General features: G+C 39.9%; 2 protein-coding genes and 1 non-coding gene across 4 annotated transcripts; 2 read left to right on the forward strand and 1 right to left on the reverse strand.

The window, feature by feature from the left end:
* Nucleotides 1-3,111: 3,111 nt before the first annotated feature.
* Nucleotides 3,112-7,570, forward strand: tm4sf21b (transmembrane 4 L six family member 21b). The gene is made up of 5 exons (XM_063900308.1): nt 3,112-3,448; nt 4,998-5,063; nt 5,978-6,129; nt 6,219-6,405; nt 7,095-7,570. The coding sequence occupies exons 1-5, from the start codon at nt 3,257-3,259 to the stop codon at nt 7,095-7,097; spliced, it is 600 nt and encodes a 199-aa protein (XP_063756378.1). The 5' UTR covers nt 3,112-3,256; the 3' UTR covers nt 7,098-7,570.
* Nucleotides 7,571-7,849: 279 nt separating this feature from the next.
* On the reverse strand, nt 7,850-7,921 carry trnaw-cca (transfer RNA tryptophan (anticodon CCA)). The gene has a single exon. It is a non-coding gene; the product is annotated as a tRNA-Trp (tRNA).
* A 2,320-nt stretch (nt 7,922-10,241) lies between these two features.
* LOC134875644 (lysophosphatidic acid receptor 6) lies at nt 10,242-17,519 on the forward strand. 2 transcript variants are annotated; one of them, XM_063900225.1, is made up of 2 exons: nt 10,242-11,137; nt 14,109-17,519. In XM_063900225.1, the coding sequence occupies exons 1-2, from the start codon at nt 11,135-11,137 to the stop codon at nt 15,060-15,062; spliced, it is 957 nt and encodes a 318-aa protein (XP_063756295.1). In that variant the 5' UTR covers nt 10,242-11,134; the 3' UTR covers nt 15,063-17,519. The 2 variants fall into 2 exon arrangements, with proteins under 2 accessions (XP_063756295.1, XP_063756298.1); XM_063900228.1 differs by lacking the exon at nt 10,242-11,137 and adding an exon at nt 12,269-13,080 and having other exon boundaries at nt 14,109-17,518.
* The last annotated feature ends 3,136 nt before the right edge of the window (nt 17,520-20,655 follow it).

Genomic DNA, 20,655 nt, shown 5'->3' on the forward strand with positions numbered 1-20,655 from the left:
GATCTTGATTCAACTTCTGAGATGGTTTAGCTGTCATCAGTTGACCAAAGTTTGTATGATGACAGGTGGGAGTTAAATGTTAAGTATGGTTAATGTTTTAACATTTAAAGTCGCTGCTATTGCGGATTTTTATAAATAAAATGTATTATTATTATTATTATTATCATCATCGATTAATCTGTCTATTATATTCTGGATTAGTTTGGTCAAAAGAAAAGTGAAATTCATCCAGCTTAGGGTTAGGGTTATACATTTTTTCCCTTATCTTGTTACAAAAACCCAAATATATGAAGTTTAAAAGGATAAAGTACAACAAAAGCAGGAAATCTTCGTATTAACAATCAGAAAAACGTAATTTCTGCCATTTTTGCACGAAAACCAAGTGTATTAGTGATTATTTTCCTGTCAATTGACTTATCAGTTACTTAGTTTACTTATTGTACCAAGATTTTCCCTCTGTCTGCTGCTGTCAGCTGACTCTTGGTCAACGACCTTTAACGTCTTCATACTGTAGATGTGAGTTGATTTAAGAACACCCTGGAAAAAAACCACAGATGAATATAGATCAGTGCTCATGATCGCTGTGACTTATCAATGTGTGTGCATCATGCTAATCACTATCAGCCTGACTACACAGACTGTGATTCATAATAACCTTAAATTATACAGCAAACTCCAGACCACCATGAGTAACTGAGTCATGGTGATGCTCACAATTCTGATAGATTCATTGCTCAAACTCCATGGCTAGGTGTGTGTTTATGTGTGTGAGAGTGTGTGTGAGAGAGACATCCCTGACAGATGTTGTCTAAAGTCCGTTTCAGCACTCCCTGCACCTACACTTTTGAATGGCGCCATAATTCACTGATAAGGTAATCAAATAATAAACACACACACACACACACACACACACACACACACACACACACACACACACACACACACACACACACACACGCACACGCTACAGCTTGTACACACTGAATGCTCTTTATTATCAGTGGTCTGATATGTTAAGGTTAGAGGAAAATGATTGATTGTAGGCTGCAGGACATGGAGTCACAGAAGAGAAGAACAAGAGGGGTGGGGGGCGGGGTCTGGCTCATCTGGATCAGGATGATATTGTTGAAAAACAACAATATTACTGGGAAACACCCATTAGGCATCTCTGTTCCTCCTTTCCTGTTATTTCTCCACTTTGTAATCGAGCCAGGAAACACACACACAAAAGTTACAGTTGTTTCTTTAAAGGAATAACATAATTTGCATTAACACATTTGTATAGATGTTAAGATTATGTGAACATAATATTATAATATTATGAATTTGCCTGTTTAGCTGTTTTTATTACTGTCCCCTGCATTTAGCTGACAGCATTAATTAATTTGCGGTTTCAGATTTATTATCAAATGATTAGCAACTCTCAAATGATTTTTTGCGTAAAAACATCTCATGGTTCCAATTCATAAAATGTGCTGCTTTTCCTTTTAACAATGTTAATATTTGTAATTAATGCCTACCCCTAATGATGTTTAGGTTTGGAAACATTTAATTTAATGACATTTTTCACAATTTCTTCCTCTTTAAGAAACCCCTACAAACAATCAAATGAAATGCATAATCAGCAGAATAATCCATAATGAGAATAAGCATTATTTAATAGTTAAAAACTAGGTGTGAAATACTGGTTTTACGTTATTGCATGAGTAGAGGACATGTTTCTACTTTTAATTATTAAAGTACATTTTCGTTATCTACATACATAATTAGAGTTAATATTTTGAATGCAGGGCTCAGTGTTGGGTGTGTTTGTCAGTTTAGCAAAAGTGACTTGACATTGAATCGAGTAAACATAAGCAAAGAAAATTGAGTTTCCAGACAAATAGGAAAAATAATGAATAACTGAACAATAAGTCAACTATGAAAAAACTCTCAAGTATTATTCAAGCTTCTTCATAGACCTGCTATGGCCTTCTTCATCAGACATTAAACCTTTAATAAATGATTCACTCTCAGAACCAACAACATGAAGCATAAACATTTACAGTGGTGAAATGCAAAACAGAGTACACATCAATGCAGAAGTAATAATAATAAAGGAACAACTTACAGTATGTAATAGTCAAACATTGACAGGTTTCAGTTCAGTTCCTAATAAAGGCGCTACAGTAAATCATGTCATGAAAGCAGAGCAAAGTGTGTATAAGATGAATGAGTTTTTATATTTATAAAAGGTGTATTGACTTTAGGAACTACAAGTTACCAAATCAGATATTGTCTGTTACATAAATGAAATGAACGCCTTGTGGTAGCTATAAGTAATTAATCCAAAATTTGCCAATTAAAAATAAATAAATTGTAACCCAAAAAAGATTCTAAAAGTGTGATTCGGTAAATATCAGAAAAACAAATAAATATATTATGTCGAAATAGCTCACAAAAAATTAATTGTAAATAATAATTAATTGAAATAAATTAAAATACCAGACAAAATGATGAAAAAAGTCAAAGTCCACTTTATTGTCAAAGTTTCCACATGTGTTATACATACAACAAATTGAAATACCGTTTCAAATATATCTGACAAAAAATGTCATAGTACATAATAAATACTGTAGAAATATATAGTATAGTATGTCTCAAACATCAGAAAAAAATGGCAGTATAATACCGGGACCTTAAACCTCTTAAAAATGTTATTTTGTGTGAGATTTCAACACAATAATGCTTGTCCAAAGGTTCTTTGGAAAAAAGTGTTTGTTGTGAATCAATTCAAAGTCTTAGAAGCTCAGATTTCTATTGTTTTTTTTACTCTATCCCTAGTCTTAACAAACCTTATGTGTAGATACTTTTAACAGGAGTTTTTACAGCCCAAATCCTCCCTAAAAAAGTACTTGGAAGTACGTGTATTCTGTTATTTTCTATATTCTCTGCGTACTGTTATAAGGGCTATGCTGTAGACCATAGGCCTGGCTTTTATGGCTCTCATGGAAACATGGACACAAAAACACACCCATGGCATAAAGTCTGGTCATAAAGAGTAATAATCAGGCTTATCTATTATAGCTCCACCTTCACACCCCCCACCCTCCAAAACTCTAATATATTCACACAACCCATTCCATTTCTGTCACTTCTGATACCCAAAGCTGGACTTTGTGTGTCAAAGGAAAAGAGGAGAGAATTTTGGTCCGAGGATCAGTTGGGATTTTAGACATTTTTACCTTTTTGAGCGACCCCCACACCCGCAGACATCATGTGTACAGGAGCCTGTTCTAAGTTCATCGCCATCCCGCTCTACGTCCTGGCTTTGGTGTCCGTCATCTGCAACATCATGCTCTTCTTCCCTGACTTTGACACACAGTATGCAGCCCAAGACCGGGACGGAAAGGAGCGTATCACGATGGAGGTCAAATTCATGTCAGGCCTGATAGGAGGCGGAATCATGGTGAGTACATTGAAGTCAACAAATGTCCCAAATGTCCAAAAAAACTACATAAAAAATGACAGGATTTGACTAATAGTGTGTTTACTATGGGTTAATTGGTCGATTTAGATCCATAAACTAAAGGAAAACCTCTGTGCTAAATTCAGGTTCACAAGGTTGCAAGCCAAAGATGTAGTTAATATGACCTCAAGCAAATAAAGCCATCGCAAAGGTCAAACACACACAACATTTTGAATACCACTTGCTTAAAGTTTAAATAAAGAGCATAGTAATAAAGAATAAAATCCTCTTGGTAACAGACGGGATTTAAACACGACATTTTTCACATTTTAACAGGCTCGATTCAATTAAAGCGGCGCATTATCAGAAAAAAACCCGATGATGTCATGGTGATGTCATCAGGATCATAATTGGAAATGGATGCCGCATAACCAAAGATGGCACGTACACCACAAAATGTCCTAGCTTCCGGGTTTTCCTCCTGGTTTCACTGCTCTCCGGAAAGTATTTGTGCTTTGACCGTTGAGTTCAATTGTCAGAACGTCACTGAATTTAAAATCACTTACCGATTCGGTGAAATTAAAAACATACATTCATTAACAAAAAAAACATAAATGAGTCATAAATCATCTTCAGTTTTACTGTCGACAATTTTACAAACAATTATTTTAGCCTACTACGTGATCTGTGGGGAAATACGTTTTGGTCTGTAATACCACAAGTGGCCACTGTCGCAGTCGAACGCCATGCTGAGCGCGAGACCAATCCATATGTTGTGTTGCATCGTGGGAATTGTAGGATCCGCTGTTTTTCAAGAATGGTCCATACTTGAACTAAAGGTGAGGATATCTCGGCCTCTGCTGCTTACATTAAGGTCCAGTAGCGGTTTTGGGCATGAGCGAAGCGGGCATTTCGTGGGGGGCGGCACGAGCGAGCGAAGCAGTTTTCTAATTCTATCTCTCATATCACTGTGTGGCAAATTGGCAAATTGGCGCCCCCTGCATCTGCAGGCGCCCCTGCTTGCTGAGAAGGTGCGGTGGACAGAAGTTGCGTGAGAAGGGGAGGGGGCGCAGCCACGGTTGACAGTTCACCTCTGGGTCTCCCAAATGGAACGGACAAGGGGGGGAACGGGGGATCCACTGTATAGAGCAATGTCACTGTCACACCTCGACTTTCTTCCAAATAACGCACATTCCATTCATTATATTATAATTACAGGCCTATATTTCCTACACGTTTTTGTTTGTCTGAATTGTGTGCATTGATTGATTCCTGAAAAGTAAGTTTGTCTTTCAGTTACATTACATTGTTATAATCAAAAATTGCTGAAAAACAAACACTTTTTTTGCGCTCGGAGGGGATCTCGCCCGGGGTGTAATTCCATGTAGAACCGCCACTGTTAAAGTCTGTTGTCCAGATTTAAGGTACATTTTACTTAGGAAACATTTTATTTCCTTCACCATCTTTCTTCAGTAATGACACAGTTTATGTTTATCTTAATTAAATATGCCAACTCTCTGACTTTCTTTTTCTTCCTCTGTTCTGTCAGGTCCTCGTTCCTGCCATCCACACTCACCTGACCAGTGCTAAGAACTGCTGTGCCAACCGCTGTGGTGTAAGTATCTTGACGCTGTCCTACTGACGCGTTACCTTAGCTCTCTGTTTGTATCTCTCACTTTGGAGAAATGACTATGTTATCTCGAACAAAACAGTAACATTCCAATCTTAGAAAGCACTACTATTACAATTTTCGGGATATATTTTCAGATAGAAATCATCATTTGTAATTACTTCTGTGTTAGAAACTCTGTCCCCTAGTGTTTAAGAACAGCAGCTTCGACCCTCTGTCCCAGAAACATGTCATATGTGCATTTATTACGGTGTTAGGTTCAGAACCGTGAGGGACTATCAAATCTATATCTTAGTGTGCCTTTTAAGATCTGGCTAGGGACAACAGATGGAAATTAGCATAGCAGCTATCTCTGGCTTATTTACAGCACCTTGTCTCTTAATCAATGAGCACTGTCCCTAAATAAATAAACTAATACAAGTTCCTGCAATCAGGTTTTTACAGTAGTGAAATAAATCCCAACCATGTTGTCAAATATAGTTTATTTTTCTTGCTTCAATCTTAACAAATCCAATACAAACATAACAATTGATCATAGTTATTATTACTATTATACAAATATGTATTTGTTGAGTTTCCAAAAACCTGACAAAAACAGACATACAATTTTTTTCAATTTTTTTTTTTTTATATATATATATTTTTTGTTTGAGTGTCAAAACTAGTGACGTGATTTGTTCTGATCTTTGTTTTTGCAACATGCAAGTAATAATTCTTACCTGACTTATATAATATTGCATTAAAGACAATTTATAAAGAAACATTGCCAACACACTTCTAAAAAAAAAAAAAACATGTAATTAAAAAACTAAAAACTGGGGTAAATAATGTCATATCATCTCCAAAATAAACATTCTTCAGTGTCCGCTTACTGACTCCACTGTGTGTGCTCCATGCAGATGTTCCTATCCATTGGTTTTGCAGCAGTTGGTGTGGTGGGGGCCATTTACAGTCTGAGTGTTGCTGCCCTGGGCCTTGCCAATGGGCCACTATGCTTTTGGAGCAATACTGAATACACCGTACCTAAATGGGGGACGCCCTTCGCCAACGGGTACATGCAGTCTTTATGGCCACACATGATGTGTTTTAATGTGTCACTTTCTTTTATTTACTGTTGATTGTGATATTCATCCTTTTCAGTAACGCGAGCTACCTGACCGATAAATCAATGTGGAGTTGGTGTAAAGCTCCAAATAATGTGGTTGAATTCAACGTGGGACTGTTCTCCACTCTGATGGTGGCGGCGTGCTTTGAGCTCGCCCTCTGTCTCATCCAGATGGTCAACGGACTTTTTGGATGTCTCTGTGGCACCTGCAGCGGCAAGGAAGTGAGAGCATAGCAGACTTCAGGGTTCAGCATGCCGTACTCTTAATTGAGTCTATAAGATAAATATATTTCTACAGAACCTTCGTCCAGCCTGGTCTGTAGTTGAACACATCTCTACTAAAAACCTTATGTCTTAGTAGATGCGTTCATACAAATGAAAAATAGAGCACATATAATACATATTTATTTGAGTAGCTTACCTTTTGGTCTCTGCTGTGTTGTTTTTTTAATTTGTTCATATTACAAAAATGGTCAGACTGATGGACTTAAGAGCACAAAACACCCCCAATGTGGCAAGATTTTGTGACTTTAATGAAGTGTATTATGTCAACAGATTACAAATATTGTATTAGGTTAGTTGAAAGCCATTATATTTAGTGGAATCTAATATATTTTATTCAAACTTAATATGATTGATTTCAATTAACCTCACACAGGGATGTGTAATCTGTTGACATAATACATTTAAATAAAGGCAACGTCTTCTCGTGGTTTGGCACAATATTTTTTCTTTTACAAAACCTTAACTTAGACATAAATTCTGTTTAAATGATATCCCCAATTTGTATCATTCTTCTACTATATACAATTAGATTTGTCCGTTACTTTAGGGCATGACTGTATATTAATGTTTTGTTTTTTTAAGTCTATGTCTTAACTAACCCCGGTATTTCGGTCATCTTTCAACAGTAAGCTCAACTGCACGACACACCATGACCTCTTGAAGAATAAATGACGGGGATCATCATCCCATTCATCAACTCAACTCATCACCACGATCATAACCTACTGCATCACAGGGGGGGTTTGAGATAGAGGTTGAAAGTCTTTATTAACACAGTCCTATCTGTCCAAATCCTCATTATTATTATTATTATTACTAATTCTTCAAAAGGAATGACTGGGATTGTCAATAAATATCTCTTCTGTAACTATTTTATTATTCTCAGATTACACTGATTGTAGATGGAAAAACTGATGTGTACTATATTTGTATCTGTAAAATTGTATGTCTAAAATATTTTTTAATAAAGGTCTGAACATAAGATAAAAAAGGAGATACTTAAGGATGTCAAGTAATTAAATCCAGAATAACTGTGTCTTGTGTTTGCGTTTGATTATTGTTTTACCAACAAATAAATGACTATGTTATCAAATATTTCCCATTATTACAGATCGACTTTACATTTTCTGAAACAAAACATTTTACTTACTCATATTAATACATGTTTAGTATTGGTATACCCACTTAGAAACACCACAACAGCAAACATGAGCACAGTATTATTCATTGTTGGGGATAAGAAATGTATTGTTGCAGGCATTGATTAGTATTATATAGTTACTCCTTGAACATGTCTCATACTTTTCCCTGTTTTTTGACACCAACCGTTGTAATAACTAAAAGGTGTTTTGTAAGAGATAATGAACGCCTATAAAAGCATTGACCCCGACGTGATTTGAACACGCAACCTTCTGATCTGGAGTCAGACGCGCTACCGTTGCGCCACGAGGTCTACAGCTGAACACCGCAGAATATTCTAAGTATCAATCTATCTCTCAATTATTTATCAATTCGATTCACTTTTTAGTAGTAAAGCAGAGGAACAATGCCGATTTCCTCCTGATCGTGGAAAGACGGACCAGCTTTTTACTCTCGCAAGGATCCTGGAGGGGGCCTGGGAGTACGATCATCCGGTCTACATGTGCTTTGTGGATTTGGAAAAGGCGTATGACCGGGTTCCCAGGGAGATACTGTGGGAGGTGCTACGGGAGTATGGGGTGAGGGGGTCTCTACTCAGGGCAGTACCGGTTCACCCAATACCCACACTACGCACGTTGCGTAAGGCCCGGCAAACTCATAGAGGCCCCGTGGGGAAAAAACAAACAAAAACGTGACGACGTGACCGTCTGTCGCGCTGCTCGCGCACGTCAGATTGCCAGTGATGCATGTGCATCAACGGCATCAGCAAGATGAAGCGGAGTTATCCCTCGGGGAGTGAAAAGAGAAAAAAGAAAGTGCATGAAAATGAACAGCAGCAACAGCAGTCAGGTAACTCTCCTCTCCGGGTGGGAGAGTGGGAGGGACGGGGCTAGTCCGAGTTTGACCTAAATAACAGGGCGGTGAGCCCTGGGTGAACCCTGGACGGTCTCCGTGTGCGTCTTGCTAGCTTCTGTAATTTAAGTGTTATATCAATCGCTCTGAGTGTAGTTACAACTGCACTTATACAAAATGGAAAGTAATGGATAAATATTTACTAAGATTGAATTTTGTTTGCTTGGATAGCACACAGGCAAATATAGATGCAGATATATTAGTGAATAAAAAAAACTCGTGAAATATTATGACAATGGTGCTAAATAGGCTAAATAATAACCTAAATCACCTACATTTTAAGTATAGCTATGAAGGTAAAACCAGTGCAGTCAATTTGATGGAGCTGAATTAATGGTGGTCTGATCTTTATTTTACAGGTGCTATGCTTAAGTTCCTAACAAGCAGCACAGAGTCCAGTCAGTCAGCCAGTGGAGGGACAGACCCAGATAAGACAGGCACAGATGATCCACCTTCAACCAGCAGCAGCACAGGTCCAGTACAGCCACCGTTAAGTGTGTGTACAGCAAGCATCAGAAGCTAGCTCAGACCCTAAAGCAACAGTCTCTGCTCCACCAAACGGTCCAGCAGACTGGCCCCCAGTCTTTACAGACTGTATGCGGACTGAGTTAGTGCGCAGAGTTCCATTCAAGCCAGGAGTGGATTTTTCTTACCCCAAAGACAAGTCCAGAAGAGGGTTCCATCCAGGATTACTACAGAGACGGCTGTCAAATGGTGAAAAGATTACCAGGAGCTGGCTTTCATACTCAGTGAAAAACAACGCTGTGTATTGTTTTTGCTGTAAACTCTTTTCCACAAAAAAAACACAAAATAATAGGAGAAGGTGTTAATGACTGGTCAAATATCAACGCCATTCTGAAGCAGCATGAGGGTAGTCCTGAACACACAAGCAATATGATTAAGTGGAGAGAACTTGATCTGCGCTTAAGTCGTGGAAAAACACTTGACCACATAGAAATGACAGCTTTGGAGGCTGAAAGAAAGAGATGGTGAGATGTCCTTACACGCCTCATAAGTATCACACAGTCTCTAGCTGAAAGAAACCTAGCATTCAGAGGTTCATCAGATAAGCTCTTCCAACCAGATAATGGAAACTTTCTAAAAGAGGTTGAATTATTAGCTAAATTTGACCCTGTTTTGGAAAATCATGTCAGCAGAATTAAAGACGGAGAGACACATGCTCATGACCTTAGTAAGGACATACAGAATGAGCTGATACAGCTTGTGAGTGACAGGATTCTCACAACTATTGTGACTCAAGTGAGAGACTCAAAATACTTCTCCATTATCTTAGACTGTACACCTGACATTAGTCACCAGGAGCAGATGTCCATTATCCTCAGAAGTGTGGCTTTAAAGGGACAGCCAGAGATAAAGGAGCACTTCCTCGGCTTTGTGAATGTTGAGGCTACAACTGGCTTAAGTCTGTCTACAGTCATCTTGGACAAGCTGACTGATCTGAAAATTCCATTTGACAATTGCAGAGGGCAAGCCTATGACAATGGGGCCAATATGAAAGGTAAACACCAAGGAGTACAAGCCAGACTGTTGAGAATGAATCCCAGAGCTGTGTTTGTTCCATGTGGTGCACACACATTAAACCTCGTCATTGCAGATGCTGCCAAATCCTCCAAAGATGCTGTTGTTTTTTTGGCTATGTACAAAAGCTGTTCACCTTTTTCTCTGCTGGCACATAAAGGTGGAATATCTTGAAACAAAATGTGAACCTAACAGTGAAGTCATAGACTGACACAAGATGGGAGTGCAGGCTTCGAAGTGTCCATGCAGTCAGGTATCAGGCCTCTGAGATTCGAGAAGCCTTACTGGAAGCCAGACAGAAGATTAATGATCCTGTGGCGAAAGTGGAGGCACAGTCACTAGCAGAGGAAGTTGGTTCTTACCGCTTCTTGATTTGCTGTGTAGTGTGGTGTGAGATACTGTCAAGAACAAATACAGTGAACAAGCTCCTCCAATCTGCTTCAATGCAGCTTGACGTAGCTGTGCAGTTAAAGCATTTTAGCTACGAAGCACCTGATGAGCCAGTGGCTGATGCACTGCGGAATCTTGAGGTCAACTTCTTCAACATTGTGGTTGACTCCACAATAGGATCCATTGATGAACGATTTGAAACTCTGAACCAGGTGAAGACTAAATATGGAATAGTGCTGAACTTCAGCACTGCAGGTCAGATGTCCAGTGACTCCTTAAAGGCTCAGTGTATGGAACTTGAGAAAACTCTGACCTTCAACCAAGACTGTGACATCAGTGGAGTTGATCTGGCAAACGAAATCAAGAATTTACCTGACCTACCGTCAGCTAATATGACTGCCTTTGAGCTGCTTTCTTTCCTTTGTGAGAAAAATCTGGAGGAACTCTATCCTAACCTTTGGATAGCCCTGAGAATTGCTGTCACTCTGCCTGTGACAGTTGCCTCAGCTGAGAGGAGCTTCAGCAAGTTAAAAATGATCAAAAACTATCTGAGATCTTCCATGTCCCAGGAACGTCTGAGTGGTTTGGCCATCATGAGCATCAACCATGATGTGGAGAAGCAAATATCATGTGATGACATTATTGATGATTTTGCATCCAGAAAGTGCAGAAAGGGACACTTTTAATGGTGAGTAATTTCTTACACATTTAGTTCGATTTGATTTGGTCTGATTTGGTCTGTATTTATTTTGAATTAGACTAACAGGTGGCGACACTAGTGCAATATGTTTAAAGGGGGGGATGAGTAGAAGCACTGGGTGTCAGGTGCGACTGTTCAGTTAAGAGGGCCCCTTAGCAGAATTTTGCCTAGGGCCCCATGGAGGTCTGAACCGGCTCTGCCTCAGGGCCATCCAATCTCTGTACACTCAAAGCGAGAGCTGTGTCTGGGTCCTCGGTAGTACATCGGACCAATTTCCGGTAAGGGTTTGCCTCCGCCAGGGCTGCGCTTTGTCGTCAATCCTGTTTGTGATATTCATGGACGGGATTTCGAGGCGTAGTCGTGGGGAAGGGGATCTGCAGTTCGGTGGGCTAAGGATCAAAGCGAGAGCTGTGTCCGGGTCCTCAGTAGTACGAACCCGGTCATACACCTTCTCCAAATCCACAAAGCACATGTAGACCGGATGAGCGTACTCCCAGGCCCCCTCCATCTGCTTTTTGCAGATGATGTGGTCCTAATGGCTTCATCAGTCTGTGACCTTCAACACTCACTGGATCGGTTCGCGGCCGAGTGTGAAGCGGCTGGGATGAGGATCAGCACCTCCAAATCTGAGGCCATGGTTCTCAGCAGGAAAACCGATGGACTGTCCACTCCAGGTAGGGAATGAGGCCTAACCCCAAGTGAAGGAGTTCAAGTATCTCAGGGTCTTGTTCTCGAGTGAGGGAACAATGGAGCGTGAGATGTGCCGGAGAATCGGAGCAGCGGGAGCGGTACTGCAGTGTACTCTTTACCGTTGTGACGAAAAGAGAGCTGAGCCAGAAGGCAAAGCTCTCTGTCTACCGGGCCATCTTCGTTCCTACCCTCACCTATGGTCATGAAGGATGGGTCATGACTGAAAGAACGAGATCACGGATACAAGCGGCCGAAATGGGATTTCTCCGCAGGGTGGCTGGCATCTCCCTTAGGGATAAGGTGAAAAGTTCAGTCATCCGGGAGGGACTCGGAGTAGAACTGCTGCTCCTTTGCGTTGAAAGGAGCCAGTTGAGGTGGTTCTGGCACCTAGTGAGGATGCCACCTGGGTGCTTCCCTAGGGAGGTGTTCCAGGCACGTCCAGCTGGGAAGAGACCAAGGGGTAGACCTAGGACCAGGTGGAGGGATTATATCTCTTCGCTGGCCTGGGAGCGCCTTGGAATCCCCCAGTCAGAGCTGGTTGATGTGGCCAGGGAAAGAGAAGTTTGGGGCTCTCTGCTGGAGCTGTTACCTAAGCAGGAGAAGATGGATGGATGGAATCAAATTCCCTAAAAAATAAATGTGATGGCCTGTTAAAGGTTTGATTATTTCCTCTCCTTTACTACCAGTAAACATGTTTGCTGCATTTCTTCTCTCTTTGAAAAGACAGAGGATGTGTTCTGGTTGTTAACACCCCATGTGTATTACATGCATAGAGTTTTGAAATATAGGCCTCTGTGTCATTTCCCAGGAAAAGGACTAATGTGAATTACTAGGACTGGAAAGGCAGTATTCTGTCTCTTTTCTCTGGTAATGTTATATCATTTTAAGAAATGGACAGGTGTTGTGGACACTGTTAAGGCTTAATTTGGTTCTGGTCTTCTGATGTTATTATATTTCAGTTTGGACTTGATACAACCAAGAAATCAAATCAGTGAATAAATTAGTCAAATACAATATAGAAAATAGACACAAAATGTGGACGTATATAAATATATCTGAAAAAAGGAGGCCTAAATAGAAACCAACAAAGAGCAAGACAGCGCAAGCGAGATCATTATATTGGTCAACTTCCTGTGCTCACACATCTCAGTGTTGCAGGGATATAAGTGTGTCAGTATGCTAGTCTAAAGCTCACTTACTCCTCTTCATCTGAATCTCCTCTTCTTTTGATCATCAAACAGGTATTGTCACACCTTTAGTTATTTCTTCACATACTGTCGAATATACTGTTCTTTATGTGCCTTTCAAAATGCAATATCTGTAAATTAGTTAAATAGAAAAAAGTCAAATCGAGTCATTTAGTTAAAGTCATGTAAGTCATTACTAGGTGGAAGTATTGGTTGCAAACAAAGACAAACAAAAAACATTTGTTCTCACTTTTTAAATTTGTATTGACCGTGTATTTGTTCTTACCACTGTGTACGTTCAAAGGATTGGAAAACCAAAACATAAATTACAACCAAACAACATTTTTAGAACATAAATTTCAATACATAAATGAAAAGATTATTCCTAGTGATTCTTCCAGTGACGGTGTAAGAACTTGATCAAATTAATATTGATTGGAGGAAAATAAAAATGAAATCAGCAGAATAAGCAGAAGGTTAAAACAAAAACCGCATATGCATTGGTTTATTAGGGGGAAACTAACTTTAGAGGGAACATACGTAATCTGATAAAGAGCATAAAAGAAGTTGACAGGCTTTACTGCATCTGTCAGAGTACTGGCATGTCAGCAATTTGGCCAAAGCATGTCACGAAAACAGTTTGCATAGTCATTCTTAAGTAGGCCTTTCATGTTGTACACAATAGAAGATTTTTTTTTAATAAAAATGTATGATATGGAAATAGGAAAGGGTTGATGAAGCTGTAGAAATGTATCATCTGAATCTACCGGTTTGCCCGGCTTTGCAACACTAAGATAAAAAGAAAAACCAAGTGTAAAAATCGCGAGCAAAAATTGTCTGAAGTCTATTTTTTTTTTCTCATTCAGATTCAATTGCATTATCCCTTCTAATCTACAGCTTCTTAGGCCATAGATATACTGTAGTGTGAAAATCCACATGCTGTTTGCTGTTTTCGTAACTTAATGCAGGTCATGCACCAACATTTTATATCAACAGTTGTGGAGGAGAATCCTCTAAAGTTTGGCTGGGTGTCTTCAAGATCTGCACAAAACTAACCACTGTTTTCCCCTTGTGTGAATTAGGTCATAATGTCCACCAACATCTCCGTTGCCTGCAACAATAACAGTGCAGAACACATCAGCATCTTCTCCGTATGCATGTACTCCTTCATCTCCATCATTGGCCTCGTCTTTAATATCCTAGCACTGGTCTTTTTCTTCAGCCAAAGCAAATCCAGGACTCAAACCATTGTCTACATGACTCACCTGGCTATAGCAGACATTCTGCTTATCCTCACGTTGCCCATGAGGATCTACTACTATCTGGGATTTGAAGTCCTCCCTCCGTGGCTGTGTGAAGTCCTTGGTTTGGTCCTCAAGGCCAACATGTATGGAAGCATCTTTTTCCTCAATTGCATTTGCTTCGACCGCTGCATGGCCGTCACCTTCCCTATGTCGTCTTGTGTCCAGGCAGGGAGAAAGAAAGCACCGTGGATTTGTTTCGGGATATGGACACTCACCTTTGGAGCCAGCCTGCCCATCTATCTTACCAAGCGCAAAACATCTGAGTACCCAATTTGTTTTGACAGCCTTCCTGTTTATGCTACAAACCCTGTGGTGGTTTTTCCAACCCTGATTGTGGGGTTTGGGATCCCACTAGTAATCATGTTGATCTGCTCATGGGGTTTGGTCCGTGCTGTCCAAAGTAGTACTGCGGCTCAGACCAACTTAGTGGACAGCGGGAAAATCCAGAGGATGATTGCCAGCAGCCTCCTAATTTTCATGCTCAGCTTCCTCCCTTACCATGTAATCTTGGCCGTCCTCTCTCTGTATAGAGACAATATAACCTGCCCCATGCGTACTGCATACCGCTACAGCCTGATGATGGCGTGTCTCAACACAGTGCTAGATCCTATTGCATACTATTTCACCACAGACACCTTCAAGAAGAACGTAGACATGAGCACTGTTCGGAGGATGTTTCTGTTAAATAGTCAAAGTTCCGATGTGAACAGGAGCAGGATGCCAAACAGCTAAAGGACTCAACAGACTCACTGAAACTCACTTTTTTGATAGATGCAATACGAAATAGCTAATATCAGATCTATAAAAAACCCTCTTAAATTAACTAAATTCTGCATTTAAAGTTCACCTACTATGCAAAGGTCACTTTTTGATGTCTTTTATACTGAATGTCTACCGGGAGAAACTCAGCTAAACGCTGCCGTGATTAAACGCCATATTATGTTCCAAACCACATCCAGCATTATATCTGAAACAGTTTGGAGCTCAATTGTTTCTCTCTTGCGGGGTTTACCACAAGGACAGGACCTTTCATATTACACATTTGTTAATCTTTTAGTCATAAGTAAAGAGGATGTGAGGGATGGCCTCAACAAACTGAGGGTAAGAGCAGAAAAGACAGACAACAAAGAGCAACTGCATAAACTTTCAAAAACTGTGGGACTCTACCCATCCTTGACAGGAACTGTTAACACCAATGGAGATTTTGAATTAAAAGACCACTCAGTGGCGACCAGCCATTAAAAATACTTTAATTTGATTAATTTTATACATACATTTTTTTAATGAATGAAGTACATGTTATACAGTAGGTGTCAGTAAAATGTATGAATTAAATTAAATATCGATTCAAATTGTGTTCCGATAGCTCAAGTTACTGACAAGTCATAACTCATGTGTAATATGAGGTTGGCCAAAACAGGAGCATCCTTCCTTCCTTCCTTCCTTCCTTCCTTCCTGCCTCTCGTCTGATCCACTACCTTACTTGTAGACTGGTCTTGCAGCATAACCTGCACTATGTTATTCTAATCTATCCTACTCTGTTTCATTTTGTCTTATGTCCTGTATAAAATAAGTTGTATTGTTGTAGGATCTAAGATTGCCATTGCCATAACTACACTGTGGCTACTGTGCACATAATAATAAAACCCTTTAATCTTGAAAATCTTGAAAAAAGCTAACAGCTGTATTTTTGTGAAATGACAGCATAGGCCATGGATGGAAACAGAAGTGAAGCATTGTGTGAGCAGAGGACAATATCAGTTCTCAAGCATCTTCAGCTAACCCTACCTTCTGCTTTTGCTTGTGCCTGCACGATTCTGAGATGCAGAAGTCTTAGATGGAGAAGCAGACGCTGTGTTCATGTCTGTGGTTTCCTGTTTGTGTTGTAGTCTTGTGTATGTGAGAGCCCTCACAAAAGAAAGACACGCAATATCTTTATCCAGACATAAAGGCACCGTGGTTGCAGCAATTGTAAATTCCCCTTCAGATTGCAGATTGAAATGCATGTATTTTTAGAGGAACTAGGTTTACTTGTGAAGAGGGCCCGATAGTGGCTGCAGAGAGTTTAGCAAGTTAGCAATGTTGAACATTTACATGGCAACATAAGGCTTATAGATTCAAAGTTCTACGGTTAAGCTATGTGCTAATGTAAAAACTGTAAATGATTCTCCTACAGATACTGTTAAAAAGTGTGATCAAGAAACGCTGACCAATCACAGCAGAGCTTTTTTCTCCACATAAAGAAGACTAAACTAGAGCTTTTCAGCTGGGGGTCAGTAAAGTCATATTCAAGCAGACAGTATGAGAACATTCTTTGAACAACATATCATTTAAACATGTTCTAATGAAAAGCCGAAATAAATCAATTTACTTCAAAATGTTAATTACATGTGGCCTTTAAACTGCAATAACTGATCTTTACCACTTGGGGCCGGCAGAAACTATAATAACATCATCTCTTTTTAGGTTGTTATGGTGAATATCAGCTTATTTACACAACCAGCTGTTACAGAGAAACACTATCATTCCTATAGACAAGTTGTGTTTTTAGTCTTTATCAACCCCTGAGGGAAAGGTTTGCACCATAGTCTGGAGCTTTTTTTTTTCTGAAAAAAACGTGTTGTTGCAGTCAAAAACATTGAGAGGATTGAGAGTGAACCAAAAAAAAAAAGGGTATATATATTATTAAGGGTATTCTTAAGAATACCCTTAATAATATATACCCAAATTCAAAGATAATTTGACATGTAGGTTCAGGTTCAAATGTATTGCCTATAATACCTAAACTCAAAATAATCATGGCACTATAAGGGCTGTGTGTTGGAAATGTTAAGTTTTGTGACTCCAAATGGTATTACTCATGGGCGGTTCTAGGGAGGTGCCCCTGTGAAACAGAGCTTGCCGACCCCCCTGTGGCCCTGCTCCAAAAGAATAGATTTATGATAATGCATTTCATGTAAAATACTAAGTTACTGTGGTGTAACCTGGGCCATAGTTAACAGGGATTTCGACCATAACAAATCCCAACAAATATTAAGAAATTAAATAAAAACAAAGTTTGGTTGCATAAATAATGTTTTTATTACCCCAAACTTCTTTCATTGTTCTGTGTCTTGGACCAAAGTAACTACAAAAAATAAAATCATTGAAACAAACTCTGTTACTAAATCAAAAACCAATAATGGTATGTTATGGGTTTTTTTTATGCGCTCTGACTCCAAACTAAAATAGCTAAAAAGTCCTTTTTCCTGCATTAAATGTGCCCCTCATTAAAGTATTAACCAGATCACGGCCCCCCCAGTAAAATTAGTCTAGAACCCCACTGGTATAAAAAAAATAAACACATGAATTGGACCAATTAACTTTTGGATTGACTTTTTAAAATTAAAGAACTTTAATGTACACAAATGAGCTTAAATTAGCCCGGGCATAATCTAAACTCTGAATAATCACTGGGACTAGAGCAAAAACATTTAATACGAATTCTTATTGCAGTCTAATGGTGAGTGAATAGTTGAAGCATTTTTGAAGAACAACCTAACAACCTTTACCAAGGGTTTTTAAACATATTAAAGGGGGGGGGGGAAATCCTCTGAATTGTGACATAAATGTATTAGCCTGCGGGGGTGGAGGTTTAACGTGTAAATGGCAGTCTGAAATGAATGGGGGATGAAGAGGAGGAGGTGGTTGATCAGTTTAACTGGAATCCGGTTCAACTGGTGGCGTTTGTTTCACTTTTCCGCCAGATGATGTGGTTGCAAGGTTCGTGATTTTCACGTAACTTGTGTGTCTGAAGTGTGACCAGACAATGTAGAAAACCTCGACGAAAAAACGTTAACATCACCAGTTCATGTAATATGTGCATGTCGAGATCACCTACAGACAACAACAGAAAACATGCTGGCCAAAAATAAAAATGAATATAAACAATATTCATACTCTAGCGACAGGATTCGAACCCGTACATTTGGGCAATATATATATCAACCTTGAATGTTACTCATTACGCGACCGACCAGCTCAAGCAATGCCGTGCTTGTACCATATAAGTGTTGTCAGCTCTTGTCAGCTGTTTGTCATGGATGAAATAAACCCCACCATGTTAACTGGTGATATTCACAATATGAAACAGGCAGACGCTGCCAACGCAAGCCTCAAAATCGAACGCAAAAGCCATGTGTTACGGACAAAACACCAGCTTGGCCATCTGAAAGGATATTGCTTTGTTTTTTGCCTAAAAAAATGCACATAGTGACCATTACAAAGCACATATCAAACGCTATGAAAATAGCCGCTGTGAGATACGAACCCAGTCATGCTTTCAAAAGGTATTAATCCACTGCCTTACCGCTAATGGCCTGAGCTACCGTTCAGACGTTGAAGCAACAAGCTGAATATTTATTATTGACAAATTACTTGTAGCTGTTCCCAACAATTGGAAAAACAGTAACAATGACATTGAAATTGATCACTGGATGAAGTCAATTAGCTAATTAGGTGGCAAAGGATATATATATATAGCTGTTTAGACACTTCTGACTTGTAGCGATTCAGAGAGAGACAGAGAGAGAGAGCTAGATAGAGAGAGAGAGTGAGATAAAGATAGAGAGAGAGAGAGAGAGACAGAGAGAGTGAGAGTGTGTTGTGTGTTGTGAGGTGAGGAGAGGTGAGGTAAGGAGAGGTGAGGTAAGTGAAGTTAAGAGTAGTGAAAGGTTTTTGAAATGGACCCACGATTGGTGAGGGAGGTAGAAGACTTCCTGAGGCATAATGCCTATCCTGTGGGCTCCACGTCCAAGGAGCACTTTGTAATAAAGAGAAGATGCGAGAATTACCGCATTAAGGGTAAGTGATAGGGCTGGTCATTTCAAACTATACTTCACTCATTTAGATTTACTAATATGAAGGGCCCATCAGATGGGCTGCTTCACTACATATGCCATAGAAGGAAGCAGGGTGACTATCTCGCCAAAGTAGTCACCTCGCCAGAGGAGGCAAACCAGGTGTTTGTGGGTTTCCATGCTAGTGAGCATGGAGGCCATTGTGGCATGGAAAAAACGGTTGATGCCATTGCCACACGGTACCACTGGCCTGGGATGGAAAAGGACATAAGAAAATGGGTGAGCTTTATCTGAATTTGTAAGGGATCTCTGTGCATGAATTACTTTCACAACGATTATATGCATCTTCATATTCACTGTTGACTCCTCTGTTTAGATATCTGAGTGTCCTGAATGCCAGGTCAGAAGGGATGTCTTGAAAATTAAGAAGGCCTACATCCCAATTGAGTTGACTGAGTAAAAATATATTTTTTTTCGCCCAAGAGTGAGGACATATTTCCATATAACGTGCCCTCTTTCCTTAGATAAATGAGCCACTAGAGCTTGTGGGGATGGATTTGGTGGGCAAACTGACCCTAACAGCCACCAGTACATCTGCGTGATGATTGATTATTTTACGAAGTGGACAGAGGCTTATCCACTGCAGAGTAAAAATGCCAATGAAGTCACTGAATGTATTCTAGACTTTTTTTTACAAATTCGGTGCACACCTTTTCATGCCATCTGTGTCTTCATTCTCATGGGGTCTATATTCACGTTTCAACCTTTTCTGTCAGATATCAAATATGTGACTGGGGAAACTGGGGATCAAAAGGAGTTTGTGCTCGCCCTACCATCCCCAGACGGATGGTTTGGTCGAGAAGATGAAGGGGACTATTCAAAGGTATTGTAAATGTATATGTTTGTTTTTTTTATACACTTTCCAATCCATTAAGTGACTTTGTTGTGTATGTATGAACTTACAGGACCTTGACAAAGTTGGTGGCGGAGAAACCTAATAGTTGGGAAGGCCACCTCCCGGCCACACTCTTTGCACTCAGAACCAAAAAGCAGCTGACAGCAAGGTTCTCACCTAACTTTCTGATGTTTGGTCGGGAGGCCAGGTATCCCACTGAGGTTCCCAAAGCGTACGAGGTGTGTAGTAAAGTGCTCCATATCTGTGTTGTGTGTATGAGATTATGAAGTTTGACTGCATGGATGCCCATCTGATGTGCTAAAATTGTGCCATGTATATTTGTTGTTGCCACAGATAACTGATGAGCATTTGGAACACCTTGCTGGTCAGGAATCCCTGTCACCAGGTGTTCAAAACCTACCTGGGCACTTCACTACAGCCCAGGAGAACACAGAAAAGGTAAGGGCGAAAGTGAAGCGGAAGAGGGAGGAGCAGGGCCATGATGACTACTGCAAAGTTGGCCATAAAGTGTTGCGGCAAAATATAAGGCAGGAACAACGAAAGGGCGGGAAGATGGAGTCGTCAATGCTTG

Source organism: Eleginops maclovinus, chromosome 14, assembly GCF_036324505.1.
Source record: "Eleginops maclovinus isolate JMC-PN-2008 ecotype Puerto Natales chromosome 14, JC_Emac_rtc_rv5, whole genome shotgun sequence".
Taxonomy (NCBI): domain Eukaryota; kingdom Metazoa; phylum Chordata; class Actinopteri; order Perciformes; family Eleginopidae; genus Eleginops; species Eleginops maclovinus.

Excerpts from the sequence above, each read along its gene's own strand:
- tm4sf21b (XM_063900308.1), top strand. The coding sequence starts at position 3,257 with ATGTGTACAGGAGCCTGTTCTAAGTTCATCGCCATCCCGCTCTACGTC. Across the intron at positions 3,449-4,997 it reads TGATAGGAGGCGGAATCATG|GTCCTCGTTCCTGCCATCCA; the intron begins GTGAGTACATTG and ends CTGTTCTGTCAG. Across the intron at positions 5,064-5,977 it reads GCTGTGCCAACCGCTGTGGT|ATGTTCCTATCCATTGGTTT; the intron begins GTAAGTATCTTG and ends TGCTCCATGCAG.